The sequence below is a fragment of the Ptiloglossa arizonensis genome, chromosome 7, assembly GCF_051014685.1.
Source record: "Ptiloglossa arizonensis isolate GNS036 chromosome 7, iyPtiAriz1_principal, whole genome shotgun sequence".
Lineage (NCBI taxonomy): Eukaryota > Metazoa > Arthropoda > Insecta > Hymenoptera > Colletidae > Ptiloglossa > Ptiloglossa arizonensis.
Genome location: NC_135054.1, coordinates 3573433 through 3590562, shown reverse-complemented (window position 1 = coordinate 3590562; position 17130 = coordinate 3573433). Strand labels below are relative to the sequence as shown.

Genomic DNA, 17130 nt, shown 5'->3' with positions numbered 1-17130 from the left:
ACACGAAAAGGTGCAGTGCCGAATAAAATATTGTGCCGATTTCAAATGTATGTCAAGCATAAATAACGAAGACGACCAGCTTTAGTTTGTTTATTGAAAACAAAAGTATAAAAATAAGATAGAGGAAAGGGAGAACATGGCTTTGTTTATTTACTTAACTTTGCTAATAATAATCCGGTTTCATTCCAAACAAAATGCGAAGTATGATTTACTAAAACGATTAGATCCACATTTAGTTGTAAAATATTCGTGATTACATTTACAATTAGTACTATCGACTTTATTGTTTTAATATCTTAGCTCCCGCTAGCGCGGAATTGAATCGTATTAGTAAATTGTTGTTGGAATTCTTCTAACTTAGAAAATATAGTGAAATTAGTGTATGAGCATAGTATAATTACCAGGTTCATTAAAGATTAAGTTACAGAAGTTTCGCAGTCAAACATTTAATGTACACTGGTCCACGATCAGTCCGTAAAGTAAGGTTAGTTTTGGAAACGACGCCTAACCTCTAACCGATCATGAAATTCATTATTGAATAATCTCTAATTCCTTACTTGTCATTTTAAACTCATTTCACTAGAATTTACTAAATCTATCGATTTATGAAAGAAAAATACATAATGGAAATTTTACACAAATCTTTTTTACTACTATGTATATTCGCGCTGTCGTCTTTTTACGAAATTCAAAGTTACTTCTTCAATTGTAAATCATATCAAGTATAAATTCTAATTTTACGTTATGCCAACTTGCTTTCCTATTCAAGAGGCAGTGTGTTTGTGTGAAATAGAACAGCGTAAAGAACGAACGGTATTATAAGGTAGTAGTTCTAAAATTTTTTTAAAAAACATTCTTTAAAAATAAACTAAAATTTCTGTGGTTGTAATAAGTGATAGGTTTGGAATAATATAAGGAAAATATACTCCTACAATTATCCGCCATTTTTCAATATTAAATATTTTCTTTTACGTCTCCTTGACTTGTAAAACAGACCCCTGAGTGTCACGTCCTCCATTTTGAAAACTACTATTACATAGAGTGCAACATTTTACAGGACTGACTATGCTATATTACACAAAATTTATTTAATTCAGGTAATAAAATCTAAATGGAAAGCAAATAAACACTAGAAAATACTAAATTATAGCAGAGTTGTACTTTCGAAGAAATATCTGGCATTACAATAACATTCTTTTCGTTTATTGTACTGTAATGTAGTTCATTCAGTTTGTCATAATAATTTGGAGAATATTTATTTGCATAAGTTGATACATACATGAGAAATTGATAGAAGTTATTCTCTATAAAATATGCACACCATTTTATTAATCATAAATAGGGTACGAGAAATACCCCAGTTTGGATTTAAGTATGTGAAAAGATAAATTAACACAAAATATTAAAATGATAAATATTTTGTTTATTACACGGTTTAATTAAGAGTATATTTTACTCGAATTTTGCACATTTACAAATATTGAAATAATAAAATGTTGCTATTATACACACTTTGTTGAATTATCAATTATTACAACCGTTTTTTAAATTATTGAATTGGCAACCGCAGTAGTCACACCCGTGTGCAGCTTTCGAAATCTATGAGTATTGTTATTGTTTTGGACCACTATAGCAATCATTTTCAATTGAACAAACAGATCAGATTTGTGTATTGAATTATTTCCAGTTCCGTGTAATGTTTCTTTTTTCTTGAAAAAATAAAGAAGAAACGTGAAATAAAGAAATTGAAGAACTCGTGTACTTACTGATGCAGGGTGCAATGTGCGATCTACTCTGTTGGTAACCTCTGGCACATCTGTTACAAGTAGTACCGGTTACACCATCTTTACACGGACATTGGCCAGTACTTTGATTACAAGTTTTTCCGGAAGCTCCAATCGGGTGACAGTCACACGCTGAAACACACAACATGCAAAATTAGGGATGATTAGTAAGAAAAAAAAAAGTACGATCCATAGGTATTATAAGTTATTGTCTACACGATTAATTCTGATAAACTACGTTGCACGAAGCGATATGGTATTTAAATTCAAAATTTTCATGTCTGTAATGTATCAATAAAGCTCAATGTTTATGTGTTCAATATTTTTACCGACAATTATTGACAAATTATTCCAAAGTCGCAGCACTATATTTAATGGATATATTAAACACATTCAACGATATTTAATACGACACTTTTCTTTAAATATGTTACGCTTTACGTTATTTGTTCTACAAAGTTTTTGTCCATTTAATCGTTCGATAAGTAGACGAATATATTTTGATCACCATTGCTATTAAATCCAAATATAGGAAGATATGCGACAAATTAGATGAGGAGAAAGTTCTTCTCCAAATTTCATTTATTATAGATTTACTACAAAGATGAGAATTATCTAAATTATTTGTTGCTAGTACAGTTTATAACAGTTTCCAAAAGGAGTATTCTTCTACTTCTCGTTTGTCATCTGTATACTAAAAATATTTAAGATTCCTATATTTAAGATTAATAAGATTAGATATATCTGTTACATAACCTGGCAGTTATATCTACTTGTTAGAGAGAGTTATATCTCTCTTAAATGTAAGAATCTCAACTACTTTGAGTATACCTTCTGTCCATGAAAAACGAGAAATAGAAAAATTCTCCTCTTGGAAACCGTTACAGACAACACCATCTATAACCACGATAAGTTAACAAATTTTCTCTATAACATACATATAACTTAGCAACAAATAATTTGGACAATTCTCCTTTTCCATCGTTTGTCGTAGATTTGTAATAAAAGGAATCTTGGGGAGAACCCCCACTAGAGTCAAAATGTTGGAAAATGTCTTACGTACAAGTTCTATTCGTTCAATTATCTCTTTACAATTCGTTGCACAGAAATGAAAATGTCCAATGTGGTCGCCTGCTTGTTTATCGATCAGCGTTATTTCGCCTTTTTTTTTTCCGCGAGCGTGTCGGGGATTAAGAGACGATTCGAGGTGGAAAGGGGCTAAAAGCAAAATTAAGGGAGAAACGTTCGCTCGGAAAGCCAGCTTGACACGTTCCTTTTGCCCACTTACTTATGCAAGCTCGTATTTTTCATGCGAGAGAGACACTGAAAAGCGGTTAATTACGATTGCACTTCGAGCCGAGTGCATCCCTGCGAAAATCTAGGAAGAGACCCTCGAAAGCTCTGTCGGTCGTTGCTCGTCTGCTCTCCTATTTCCCTTCTGCTTGTCCCGCTTCTTTTTTCTTCTACTTCCACTTATCCACAGCATTACTATTTCGCGGTAAAACCGTTTCTGTATTTTTAAGCAATGCCGCAAGCCACTTCACCGGCTAGTTGCACATCCGTGAACAGTTGGCAATTATTCTTTTTAAAACGTTACTGCCATATTAGTGCTAAAAACGGTAAGATTTTTCTTTTCCAATTCTTTTTCGATTGACGATAGAAGACAGTGGTAAAGGAAGGAGTTGAATTATATATTTAATAATATATAATTCGTACGATATTACTTTTTCCGCAAGTACGAACTATTTTTTTTAGCAATTTTCACATTGTTCATATTATTGATATCGGAGGTTAGTCTTTAGGTTTGGTTTCATTTTTACAATTATCTACTTAGACTTTAAGTTGTGCATAATGATATTTAAATATTATATACAGTCATATACAATTATCTATTTACATTCTAAGTTGTGTATAATGGTATTCAATGATATTCATTTGGTTAATTTGAATGTTAATTATATTACGTACAGTATCTTTGTCCTTTCTGGGTAAATTGTGATTCTTGATAGATATTTCTTTTCGTTCAAATAGCTCTCAAGGTAGTTGATAACCTTTTCTTTACATATATTGTTGTATATCTAGTGGACATTATTCTATGAATGTGCTTTACTATTAGTACTTTATTACAATGAAATTGGCACAGTGGAGAGTTTTATTTTTCGTTACTGAATACAGATGAATTAATCTAGCGTGTTTAAAAATCAAACAGAAAAAGATAATTGTTTTTCTATCGTTTAATTAATTGATTTGCAAAAGGACAAACCGATACATACATACGTTTATAAATTAAACATATCGAATCATTTCAATCTATACATTAAGAAGTATTTAAATGAAGTGCCATCATTTTGAACATTTACTATGTAAAACGTTATTAGTTTTCGAATATGTACAATGATTAAGGTTTGTTTGTTCTTTCTAATGGATACTATCTTGAAATTTATTATTGAGAGTTGATAAAAGGAAAGGTCGAGCATAGAAAGTCAGCGTTTGAAACGATATAAAGTTCGCGTATTAGTTTTTCGATTAGAATTATAGGCAAACAGAAAGTAAACGAGCATAGAATTATCGAAAAAAAAAAAATTCGTTGTAAGGTGACAATGAATTACGATGGTCAGCGAAGATAAGCATACAATCTGGACAACAGGACTACAAGGTGACCATTTGCACTTCCGCGAAACGGATTAATCTTGAGGAGACTGCCGAAGGGACGAACAACCGGTTCACGCTTCTCCAACATAGGTACCACGAGCACGAGAATTTTAACCATGACCAAGTAGAAGAGGATTCGCGAGGAGCTACCAACGATATTCTGAAATTAATTTCTTCGAAAAGAGCAACTTAGACAGCTTCTTTCGTCTCTCTAAAAAATAATCGATATTTATTTTTTTCTTTCATTAAATAAAAGCAGACATTCTTGCTTTATTATACTTCTATATTCTTATATACTTAAAGGGAACTAAACGTAATATCGTATAAGAAGCACACTATCATTTATTTTAGTGAAAAAGCTCGAAGATCATGTTCTTATTTGTATTAATTTAGTTCTTCGTAAATAATCACTGCATATTATTTTCTTTATACGCATCATTTTATAAGGTTCTTTCGTTCTTTACTTTCGTAAAATATTCAGCTGGTTTTTTTTCTATTTTTTATTTTTACAACGTACATTTTCATGTGTACGGCATGTCCTACGTAACACTTTTCACCATTTTTCAAGTACTTTCGATACTGTTACAAAAAAAACGCTTTAAAATAAAGTTGATCGTCTTTGGTCGGCTACAAAATATGATACAAAAATTTCAAGAAAATTTTACTTTCAATAAAAAGTCGAGGTTATCTTCATTTTCTTCTACAGTACTTTGTATTTTTGACTCGGTAGTTTTGTAGCAAAGGTCATTTGAAAGTCATAATATATCAGGTTGTTGAACTCGTGTTGACACGAGCTACAATATGGTTTTCGGATAATAGAACGCTTACTTTTCTGACATTGATAGTTTTATATTTAAAGTAAAATAACATAAATAACAATAGTAATAGTGAAAGAATTATATAACTCAAAAATTTTCTTAAAAGTTTATGAATCCCACACCCGCTGAGTCTCATCAATTTCTCGATATATTTTTCACCATGTGGTAAAAATTGGGTTCATTTTATGCTATAAACTATTTAAGTTGATCGAGATAATTTTTTCAGTTCAGAATTCTTAACGTGGTTTAGTAAGGGAGGATTGTCACTCTGTTGGGCTGGATTAGGTGATTAGAAAATGAAGCTGTACTCTCAAAATTTACTTCTAAGTTTGCATCATCGAAGTGAATGTAAACTTGTCTATGAAAGCTGAACGTGTGTGAAACTGGCTTCAATGGATCCTACCTTCACGAAAGAAATGAATGATAAGGCTTTAATTCCTAGTTGCTTAAAGATATTTATTAACACAGTATGTGGTATTATAAGACACACGTCCGACAGTATAATCCGCTTGGTTTTCATAATAAGAGGTTTGACAGAGAGCAAACGATTTTTAATATTGATATTTATCGTCCCTGATGTGAGGTTGTCCGACATGTATAGGCAAACTTTATTATTGGCAATCCATGAAGTGATTTTTATATTTCTGGATTGATAACTTTATCATCTAGCATCTAGCACTATAGCATGCTCTTTCGTGGGAAAGATTCTGCAGTATTCTAGCGTGCACACCTTAATTCAGGAGTAGTGTTAACTCGATGAACGTTCCTTTTATTCATTTTTGAGCAAAAGAGAGATTTCGTCTACTCTGGAATTTGTCTCTCCAATACTAAAGATAATAAAGGCTGAATTGTCGCACTCAAACCGATTTGGTGATTTCCCTAACACGAAAAACAGAGTGAGAAATTTTGTTATCAAGATTAGAGTTTTGATCAACGATTAAAAGATAAACAATATTTTATTCTCCACTCGTTGAATAAAAACAAAAACTAGAATTTAAATTATAGAGTGAAGTACACCAAAATGAAGAAATAAAAATTGAATTGCCCAAGTGAATAAATTATTATTTATTGATCGTTAGATATTTATTTGAATAAAATTTTTGTTCAAATTTGTTATAAATAATACGTCCGTACTTATTCTAGTTTAAATGTGATATTACATTTCTTAAAAAAATATTTTATTTCGGTTTCTGAACAAATTGCGATGCTAAACAAATTTAATTTCATAAATCGAGAAGTAAATAAAGAAAATTTCTAATTCTATTAAATTTATGTTATCTATGCCTCTTACCAATGCATTGGTGCTAAATATAATCAGGGTATTTTTATTCAAGAATTTACGAAATGTCTTAAATCGTTAGAGAATGTTACGTTTCAATTTTGATATATTATTGTTTACAAATTAAGACGCATCTTTTTGTTAATCATTAACAGAAATGTCGCAAAAATATGTCAGAACAACTCCATCGGATATAAGAAAAACTGAACGAAATAAATAAGAAATATTTGTTTAAAATTCTTTAATATCCCAGTGAAATGGAAATAAAAACTAATAATCCAAGGTTAACAAAATAATTATTTAAGATAATAGTCGTGGAGAGAAATAAAATTACTAAAAAAATTACTGAAACGTATTTACTCTTATTGATTTTTCTTTAAAATTGTAACACTGCCTAATTTTATCTTACTCTGTCCGACTAATAAAACGTTCGAATAATAGAGCGATGGAATGGACTCGGATTCAGAATCAGATTCAAATAACGGAAGTTTACACAATGGAAGTTCTACCACGGCGAGGAATCGTTCTTGCTTAAACGCTGACGAAAATTCAAACGACGGAGTGAAATGAACCCGCGTCGTTGTGCGAAAATAGGAAATTTCTCGAAAGCAATGTTATCAATATACAATAGTAAATATACCAAAGCAAATACATTTCAGTCGAGACGCTCGAGCCTTTTCACCGCGCCGTATTACCCGTGACGTTACGAAACATCACGCGCGAAACGTGCTGCTCCGTAGAATCGGATCTCCAGGAAAACGAGCGAAGTCGTGTTGAACATTTTTGCCGGCCGATCCTCTCAATTATCAAGCAGCCATTTAACGTACGCGCTCTACGCGTCGACTGTAACAAGGCGTAACGCGAGTAAAATGTAAAACGGCCGTGATTTACGGGTGGTGTATATACTTTCTTTATCCTCGTGGGTGTCTCGGAGTCATGTTTATATTAGCTAGCAATAAGTGACACGCCGGTATGCCTGCTCATTTTACAGGCGTAAACGTGAGTTACGGTGCTCCGTTGTGCTTCCTGAGCACGCTATTCGACTGATCGTTCCCCGTGACCCTTGCGAAATGCGCCCAGACACTTTGTATCGTGCATGCATCGAACATCGAGCGGCGAGAAATCTGCGCACGACGTTCTCGATGTACACTATAACAATATGGAATTTGTTCAAATGATCTAGGATTTGAAAGCTCGCTACTCGAGCAATTTTCACGCGAGTACTTACATACTTGTGTAAGTACTCACGCTTGTTGTTTTTTTTTTCCATGGAAAACGGGACAGTTTGTTAGATTAAACTTAACATTGGATTAGGAAACTACTAATTACGTAGATTGCAAACTACTTACTGACTAAACGTTAGATTAAACTTAAAGCATTATTCCATTCAACTATACAGTCGAAGTTTTTCAGCAAATAATATCCCACGAATGTACGAAACTCAAGTTTTTAATTTTGTAATATACCGTATAAGAGATCTAAGAAAATATAAAAGCATTCGTTCGCGTTTATTAAAGTAGCTTTAATCATAGCCAAAGACCCAAGGAACGCGTTACTTTCGACTTTAATTGCCACTAGTCCGTAAGAGAATCGAACGCGTGTATTTGAGTTCGATTATAGGGCACAATTGATGTATTGTTCGTTCAAAATGTTTCCTTTGTACCGTTTACTGAGAATTTGCACCAAATAAAATGGAAAATGTGTCGTAGTGAAATACGCCAAAGTATTGCTTCGTTTCGTTTGTAATTATTACGTTCGTTACTGTGCATCACATACTATTATATATGTACATGTATGTGACACATTGATTTTCGTGGAAGGTAAGTCATACGTGTGTGATAATGATGATTTCCGATGTTATGTCGGTATAAATGAGTGGAACATGACTAGTTACATTATATGCAATATGCGTATTCTTCAGAATACTCGATTAATGTATCGACTAAATACATTTTATTTTTACATAGTTAAAATTATACGCTGCATTAAATGAAATTATTACAAATGTGAAAAGATTGCATTTAGAGTTACGGCGCACAGTGTTTCGAAGGCGGAAAAAAATCAAATTTTTTTAATGTTAAGAAACGAATTTTCTTTAATGCAGTTTCATAGTAAGATAGTTGACGTACAAACGCCAATAAAAAAGTTTGAAAAATATCTTATAGTTTGTGAGAAATATAATGTGAAAGTTGAAGCACAGAATAGATGCTACTTTTAACCGACGACAAATATTTAAATTACAAGTAACTGACAACATTTAATGAAAAAAAGTTTGAATAATTTAATTATACACATCAAAATGAAGTATGTAACATACGTTAAATTAACATTTTTGTTATTGCTTTTAGTAGAACATACATTTCACAAAAGAGAATTTTTAATAGATTTTAATTAGATATAATCTTAGAGATCAAATTTTCTGAAAAGTCTCAGAATCTACGCTTCAATAGTACGTAGTTAGATGTTTAAACAAATGAATATTTTTTTTCTCAGAAATAATTAGTTTTAGTGTTTTGTTAGTAGTCTACCATAAACTTCTCAAAACTCTCAATTGATTAATTCAAAGTCTTGTTTAATTTTGGGCCTGCCATTTTGTTTTTATTGAATATTTATTATCTTTATAAATTCAGACTACTAATTCGCAATAAATAAATTCGATATCTCTTGAATACTAAGGTAAATATGACAATAAAATATGAAAATATGACAATTATTTGAAATATGCATTCAACAAACTGAGTCTACCGTTTTGATTTCACCAATTTTAATTCCAGATTCGTAATCAGCGACCTCGAAAACATTTGGATACCAATTTTGGCGTAAGTCGGTGTTTTCATATTGATGTTCTATAATTTTTTCCGAATTTTAGCCATTTCAAACCACTGTACAGGTCCCATTCAGTTAGGGGCAATCTCGTCAGACACGGAAACGATGTATACTATGCTTGCACAGAAACAAGAAGGATAGAGTTTCATGGATGGTACTTTGTAAATGTGAATTTCGGTCTTGAGCCCTTTGCATTTATCGAGAAAATATTGTATTTCGTTTTGTCTTGACGCGTGCGATTCCCCCTCTTTAGATGAGAACCATTTCGGTCAATAATACACTGCGATCAAGATTACGTGTTCGTACAGGTGTGGCTAATCCATTACGACCAATCGTACCCGCATTCCTTCCGCTCATTATCTTTCCAGCAACGCATAGTATCTACCTGTGTACACGCCTGAGGAGATGGCCCATGAACGAATAGAACCCACACATAAATCTAAATGCAATCTCTTCGCAAGCGTACTGCAGATTTACTTTCGTAGATATTCAAGACGTTCTCCGTATTACAGAATCCTTTCTCATCTTCTAACTTATTTTTGTAACTCCTTTCTCCGAAATTTGTTTCTTAAAGCCGACAATTAGTTGAATTTGTATTTTAAAGAATTAACATTACGCGTTGCAAAGCCTTCCATAGTGCTTCATGATATACTATATTTTTTTGAGGGTTTAGGCTGACCCAAAAGTTCGTTTTGTAATCTTTACACAACGCTTTATTCGGCAAAGTTTATGTAAACGTGCAACTTGATTTGTTTAACACGATGTTATCATTGTGTTGGTCATTCCTCGTCTTTGGTCACCTTCCAGCTTTCCAACAGTAATCTTGTTCAAACTATTTCCAATTGGTTTTAAAAGTTTGAAGTTGGAGATTTTAATAGGTTGTTCAATAAGTTTTATCGAACGACAAATCTTATTGCATAACCTAGTATTCTGTAGATCGAGAATGCAGTGATCGGTTATCCACCATGGATACGGAATCAAGATTTTAATCGATGAAAATTAATGATACTTTATGTTTGTAAGATAGAAATTACTTTAAATATTCCGCAAACAACGATTCATAACCATTTGATAAGTTTCAAATATCCACACGAATCGCCGTAAAGTATGAGTTTCTTACCAGCTGACGAAGAGCAACGTAACGAGACCTTCGTTAAATAAAGTTGGTTACTGAGGATGAAAGTTGAACTCAAACGATTCTGCTCCAGTCGACCAGAACTGAGTCCATAAAGACCCATTCCTGGATTTCACCCAAAGAAAGCTTTTCCATCGATTTGGTGAGTTTGAAAGGATTGGTTCCCAACGGTTTTGATAACGTTAAGCTACTCGATAGATATCATGTAATTCATAATATTGCAGCAAACATAAAGGATTCTTCACCTCGTGCCTAGGAATAAACGAAAAGAATTTTTGGGTATATCCTAAAATACTGAATATACTAATAAAAATTGAATTGTTACTTCTGGCGTGTGTTAGCACAATAACAACTTACTCTTATGTGTATCTGGTCCTCTCAAAATTTTTAGTTTTTGGAATCATCGTTTGCAAAAGAACAAAATGTTTTTTTATAAAAGTACAAGTATATGAACGCCTAGAATGGTAAGAAAAAATAAATTATTTTCCCTTGTGTTTTTAAAAGGATGACAATTCATCAACTTTCTGTACAAATTTGAAGTAAAAATTCACAATGTTTATAAAGATACGAGGCTCTGAAGCACGACAGGTGTTCGCTCGTCCATAGTTAGATTGTCATCGATTCTAAACTTGCTATTGTCTCGAATTAGGAACTTAGATGATAAGAGAAAGTGGAAGTAAGTATGTTTGGTTAGTAATTTATCGATATAGCAGTTATTCGTTTCTAAGTATAAAATTTTAGACTGTTTTCTCAAAACCGTGTCTTCAAAATTGATATCTATTCAAAATATTTCGAAACCAGCTGCATCAATTTGTTTGATATTTTTACTAAATATTCTATAGTGAATTACTTCATTTTTATCATAGGAGATCCCATCGATTTTATTTGAATTTTGTGGGAAATCACCGGGTATTGCAAATTACTATGCAAAAATCTCAGCCGATTATAAACATTTCCTCATAAATGTGTCATCCGTTACTCTTAAAAGATGTATATATAAATGATACAAATTTCGATTTTATAAATTCAATTGTTTAATCGGAAACAAATTATAAACATTGACATGACTTTGATTCTTTTAAATGTATATGCCTCTGTAAATAGAAACTAACATGTATGTACTTATATAGCTGTATAAATTCGGGGGATTAATGTCTCCGGTAATATAGCAAATGTGTCGATGTGAAATTTAAATGTGACACTTGGTGGTATAGGCTCTGCGTTTGTCGCGATTACAGTCGTTTAACGCGTTAGGCAAGTAAAGAAGGGAAAGGCAGAGAGGGCAGTTTTGAAAAGACGTTCATAAATTCAACTTACAGTGCCAGTTTTACAAAAGTATGCACGTATTTATATTCGTATACCTACATGAAATTGTTAAGGCGCTTTAAGCCGATTACCAGGGAGGGTCAACTTGATCTTGCTAGGTTTCTTCTTCGTCGTCCCCCCTATTCCCATCGTTTTTTCAGACGTTAAAAAAGTTATGGTTCATTAACGACTTGAGTGCGTCAACAAACTTTCGAAGGGTCTTTGAAGGGTTAAACAGAGCGTGCCGAATTAACGAAAACATCGAAGGGTAAAGTGCAATAAAAAGAATGATGGTTAGTGAATTATTGTTTCACATTTGTTTAATCCCTCCAATAGAAGAGAATCCCTCTAATGTGAGAAACGTTTTCGTTCATTAAATGCATATAATTGGTTTGCATAATAAGGAAAAAATTATTTATGATTTGAAAAAATAAATTACTGGGAAACACTCAATGAAATGTAGATAGTTTCAATTTGAACGATTCAAATAAATTACATTTTCTTTGGTTGGAAACCAAAGCCGAAAATAAAATATTTAATATTTTCAATATAATTATATTTGTTGTTATGCATTCGTTAAGTATTATCTCAATGACTGCTGCTTCACTTTATTCTTTGCGAAATTTGTTTGGACATGTAAAATGTTTTATAAAGTTATGCATTTAATTATAGATACTTTTAAAGGTGCAGTTTTCTCTCTGAGAGTTAGAAAATAAACAACAATAGTACGGTTCAAGCATATTAATTTTTAATTGAATTTTGGAAATAATATTTTAAAATTAAATTTCCAATTTTTTAAAATAAGGGTCGCATTACTTTTACACGAAGTTAATACGTGTGTATTTGAAAAGTAAGTTTCGTTAAAAATATAAATTTAATTCAATTTCATAGCGTTTCTCACTTTCTTAATGAAAATTCTGTTATTTTTCATTAATCCATGTTATCGATGTCTGTTCCATTTCCATTTGGCATCAAATTTGTTACACATATATTTTCGGTTTTTACTCGTGTGAAATATTGTATTAATGAACGTTTACTTATGGGAATCAATGATAAATCAATTATTAATTGACCAATCATAAGGTTGAAAGATGAACTAATAGTTAACAGTATTTGATATTTTAAAAATAACGTAAATCGTTCTCTTGAATCTTTTGAGAAAGAAGACAGGATAAATCTGGTAACGAATTTGCATACTGAAATCGCCCACTTGTTTTTGCTCGCAGCAGGTAGCACGTGGGTCGTTTGATGGTTACTCTCTACCTACGTCCTTTTTCAGCTTCCTAAGATCACAGCACCCTCCGTTTCGACAAACTGTTGGGTATCAACAACATCCGGTACCAGATTTGGTTTCTCTCGTGCAGTCTTCGGCACATGGAAACTGCGTAACGAAAATACACTTCAACGAACAAATTTATAAACATAAAATTCCTTGCTAACAATCCAATCAAACAAAACGATCAAATTCAACCTAAGCGATTAACTTTTGATTTGACAATTCCATTGAAAAGTATAAAATAAATCATTTGAAATTTCTAAAATACTTAATAGATTTTAGAATGAAAATATTATTTACCGATGCATTTAATTATCTAGCTTACAGGTGAGAGAGAACAATTTAATGGAAATAGCACTTTCTCTTTTATATTGTATACTGCGTGAATTTATCGTTGAAAGAAATTGTAGAAATACATTTCAGTATTACGGTAAACATTTATACAGCAAAATTACTACTGTGATACTAATATAAACTTGAAATTAGGTTTAAAAATATGAAACATGTATATGAAACAAATTTGCAACAAGAATTTATTTATTTCAATTATTAACGATTGAAAATGTTTAATTTTGTACAAAGTAAAACTTGTGTAATAATAGTGACAGAAATTTACATATACGAGTTCAAGAGTAGTTATAAAAAGAATCTTACTATCGTATTACAATATTTAGTGTATGATAATTTAGACAAATTGCATGCAGCCAAGGAAATAAATTTATTTTAAAGACATAATCATTGGCAAAGAAAACAATACAATTTATTAGATCACGAGATCCATTTTTACTTTTATATGTGTGGTAGTGAAAACGAGACTTAATAAGAGTAATCATCTGATCTGGCCAATAATGATCTTACAAAGAAAGATTAAATCAATTACTGTTTTAGGATCCACCAATGTCATGTTGAGCTTGTTTAATATTGAAGTATAGTCATGATCGAAAGTAGGACATACTATTATGCATTTTATATGATGCAAATTTCAGAAATTTATACTGTATACTCTCCAACATTACTTTATAATTAGAATATGTAGGAAATCAGATAATAGAAGTGTATTCTAAACGAGGTATAATCGAAGTTTCATATACCTCGTTAATACGGTCGGTTTCATTATATTAAGTATTCAATGGTATTAAGCCCCAAAAAACAAAGACAAAGTAAAATTAAATTATGATGGGAAGTCTGAAGGAGATAATAAAGCGTTAAGAGAAAATCAAGAATTGAAAATAATAATTCATAAATCAATACAATTGAAAAGTTTAAATTATTGTGTTACTGAAATACAAAAATGCTTGTAACATGAAAACAAAGTCTGATAGAACAAATATTCGTATGAATTTTTTGTTACGTTAACACTTTTGTTAATTAAACCTGAATTTCTCGATCTATGAATTCGTCGTGTTAACATCGGCAACAACATACTATAGTAAAAGACATATGATTCCGTTTAAAAAAAAACCATCGGTGACTTTGAAATTGTGATGGAAAAATATGATCTTAAAAAAAAATTATTTTTCTACCATTGTACGTATGCATTTTTTCAAATATGGAATGAGTCTTATCTTGACAGGTTTCTCGATATAATGATAAATAACGAGATTCTATTATGAATATTAACGTTTTAATCTATTTGGTTCTAGGATTTCTCTGCCAGAAAAAATTATTGTCTTGAAATATAATGGAAATAAATTTTCGAATAACAATTTCTTAAAAATTTATGTAAAATCCAACAGTCAATGTCTCGTGATTTTTATTTTACGGTATACTATATACGGTATATTTTCTCATTTTATTTTAGTACACTCTTTGTTTCATTACTGAATAATATTAAAGATTAAATTGCTTGAAACGTGTTCAAGAATAAAGAACGAAATACTTGGATTGACATTTTTGTTGAATAATTATTATTTCACATCACGTAACAACTGAGATTATTATTATTGTTCTATTTCATTAAATCCAATAGCGAAAAAGGTCCGAGAATCGTCGAAAAAGATTGACGATATGCTTGGAGAACGTATTATCATTTCTGAATGAAAGTTGCTACGATACACCGTGGTATTGTTCTAATAAAAAACGAGGTGTGTAAATTTCAAGCGCTCGCGAGATTAAAGCGACCGAACGAACGAAACACGCGTAAATACTGAGAGTAATAAACGGATCGCGGAGAAAGATAGTCAATTAAATCGAGAACAACGATCGGTACATGGGGCACGTGGATACTAGCCAATTTATTAATCGGATTATCAGGCTGATTTCCCTCGAGTAAACCTGGATGCGGGTTGCCCGATAATGTCGATCCATCGAAGCCCGAATAGTTCCCCCTCTGTTGCTCTCATCTCGCTGAACCACCCTTTCAAAGAAATTCTCGTCGCCTCTTGTTACGAGGAGGATCCTTCTTTTTCTCCGCTCTCGTAGAAGAAGAGGGGAACGGTTTGTAAAAATTCAGGTATTTTGGCTGCTGTTTGATCGAAGAATGATTCTTTTTTCTAGATCACTGGGTGGGTCTGAGCATGGCTCGAAAAGGCTTTGTATAATAGAATCTTCGAGGTTGAAGTTGGGGTTGCTGCTCCTCTCGTTGAGAGAGGAGCAAAAGATCGAGTTTAATTTTGAGGAATAAAATCAGAATTGACAAATTTTCGAAAATTCGAAAACGCATCCACTTTACAAGTATCTCGAATTTGTATTATTTTATAATAGAGCAGCAATGGAAAATTTGTGACGGATTATTGAATATTAACTTCATTGTACATATTCAACTGAATATATTAATCCATTGGAGTCCCTCGCTTCGAACGATCGACAGATTGAGCATCAAAGAGAAGAAAAAGAGGCGCTTGGGAGTATTAATAAAAAAATGAGATTGAGATTATTATTTTGCTGTTTTTAAGTATCAATTTATATAATTGATATGTATTGTTTATTGTAACGTTTCAAGATGACAATAAAACCAACGTATATCGATTGGTTCGCGACATTTATTTGATTGGACAGTTAAATTTTTATTTGTTTACTGAAAAATATTTCATTCTATAGAAGTTTCTTTTATTGATTAATTTATTGATACAATAAATGAATGAATCCACATTCGTCGAAAGTGTAAATATATCTGTTATTCATTGATATCGGAGTAAAAAGATCAACAGTTTATTTCAATTTTTCGAATACATTGCATTGTTTTTTTTCCCCCAAAGTAGTTTTTATTTTTCGCAGTAATATATTTGAAAATCAAAGGTTCACGAATTACGAATAATTTTTTATTCATCGTGAATCGTTCTATCGAACCGTTTATCTACTGTTTTGGAGTACGATATAACGATACATTGAAATGTAAGAAAGTACAAAGGGTGCAAGGGGAGGATGCTTTTTCGGAAAGAGAACATAGTTCCCATTCCTCGTTTCTAACGGCATCAAATTACCCCTCCTTTTTCGGTTTGTATTGAGCTTTCCAGTGAAATAGAAGAGGAAAACCTTTAAATCGAATTCGAGACACGCTCCGGGAACGGTTGATGTATTCGCGTCACGACAAAACCAGCAGCTTCTTTGGATTCGATTCATCTTTTGCCTCTAAATCCCCATAATCAGAACCGTGGCGAAGAAATTCGGAATCATAATTCCAAAAGTTTTTTTTCTTGCTCCCTTTTCACGCCTACAAGTCAGAAAATTGTCATCCCTTTGTGTACACAGAGTTGATCGAATCTCGTGAAAACGTATTCTGGTTAAAAGTTATTCCTGTCTCGAAATTCGTGTTTCGAAAGAAGTTTACGCCTCTGTTGCAACCTTCCTTGTTTTATAAAAGAAATTGACACGCAAGAAAAATGATACCTTTTTTTACAATACCATCGATGAAAAGTATCGAACTAACTATCGTGTACTGTAGAAACTCTGTTTCCTGTTACTAGCGACAGTTGCATCGGAAGCTGATGTTTTCTTTCGGAGGAAACTAAAATTGAAATGTAGGTTGTGAAAACCGCTCGTAGTCTGCTCTACTGTGCTGACCTTCCGCTTGTTTAAAAAAACATTAGGATAATTTTATCTGCTACATTTAACGG

The 17130-nt window shown here is 32.1% G+C and overlaps 1 protein-coding gene across 1 annotated transcript in view; it reads right to left on the bottom strand.

Moving 5' to 3' along the window:
* LOC143148955 (netrin-1) overlaps positions 1 to 17130 on the bottom strand; it is a 264655-nt gene that overhangs the window by 35916 nt on the left and 211609 nt on the right. Inside the window, exon 3 of the mRNA XM_076315806.1 lies at positions 1767 to 1916. Coding sequence (XP_076171921.1) covers positions 1767 to 1916 — 150 coding nt within the window. The remainder of the gene's footprint in view (positions 1 to 1766; positions 1917 to 17130) is intronic.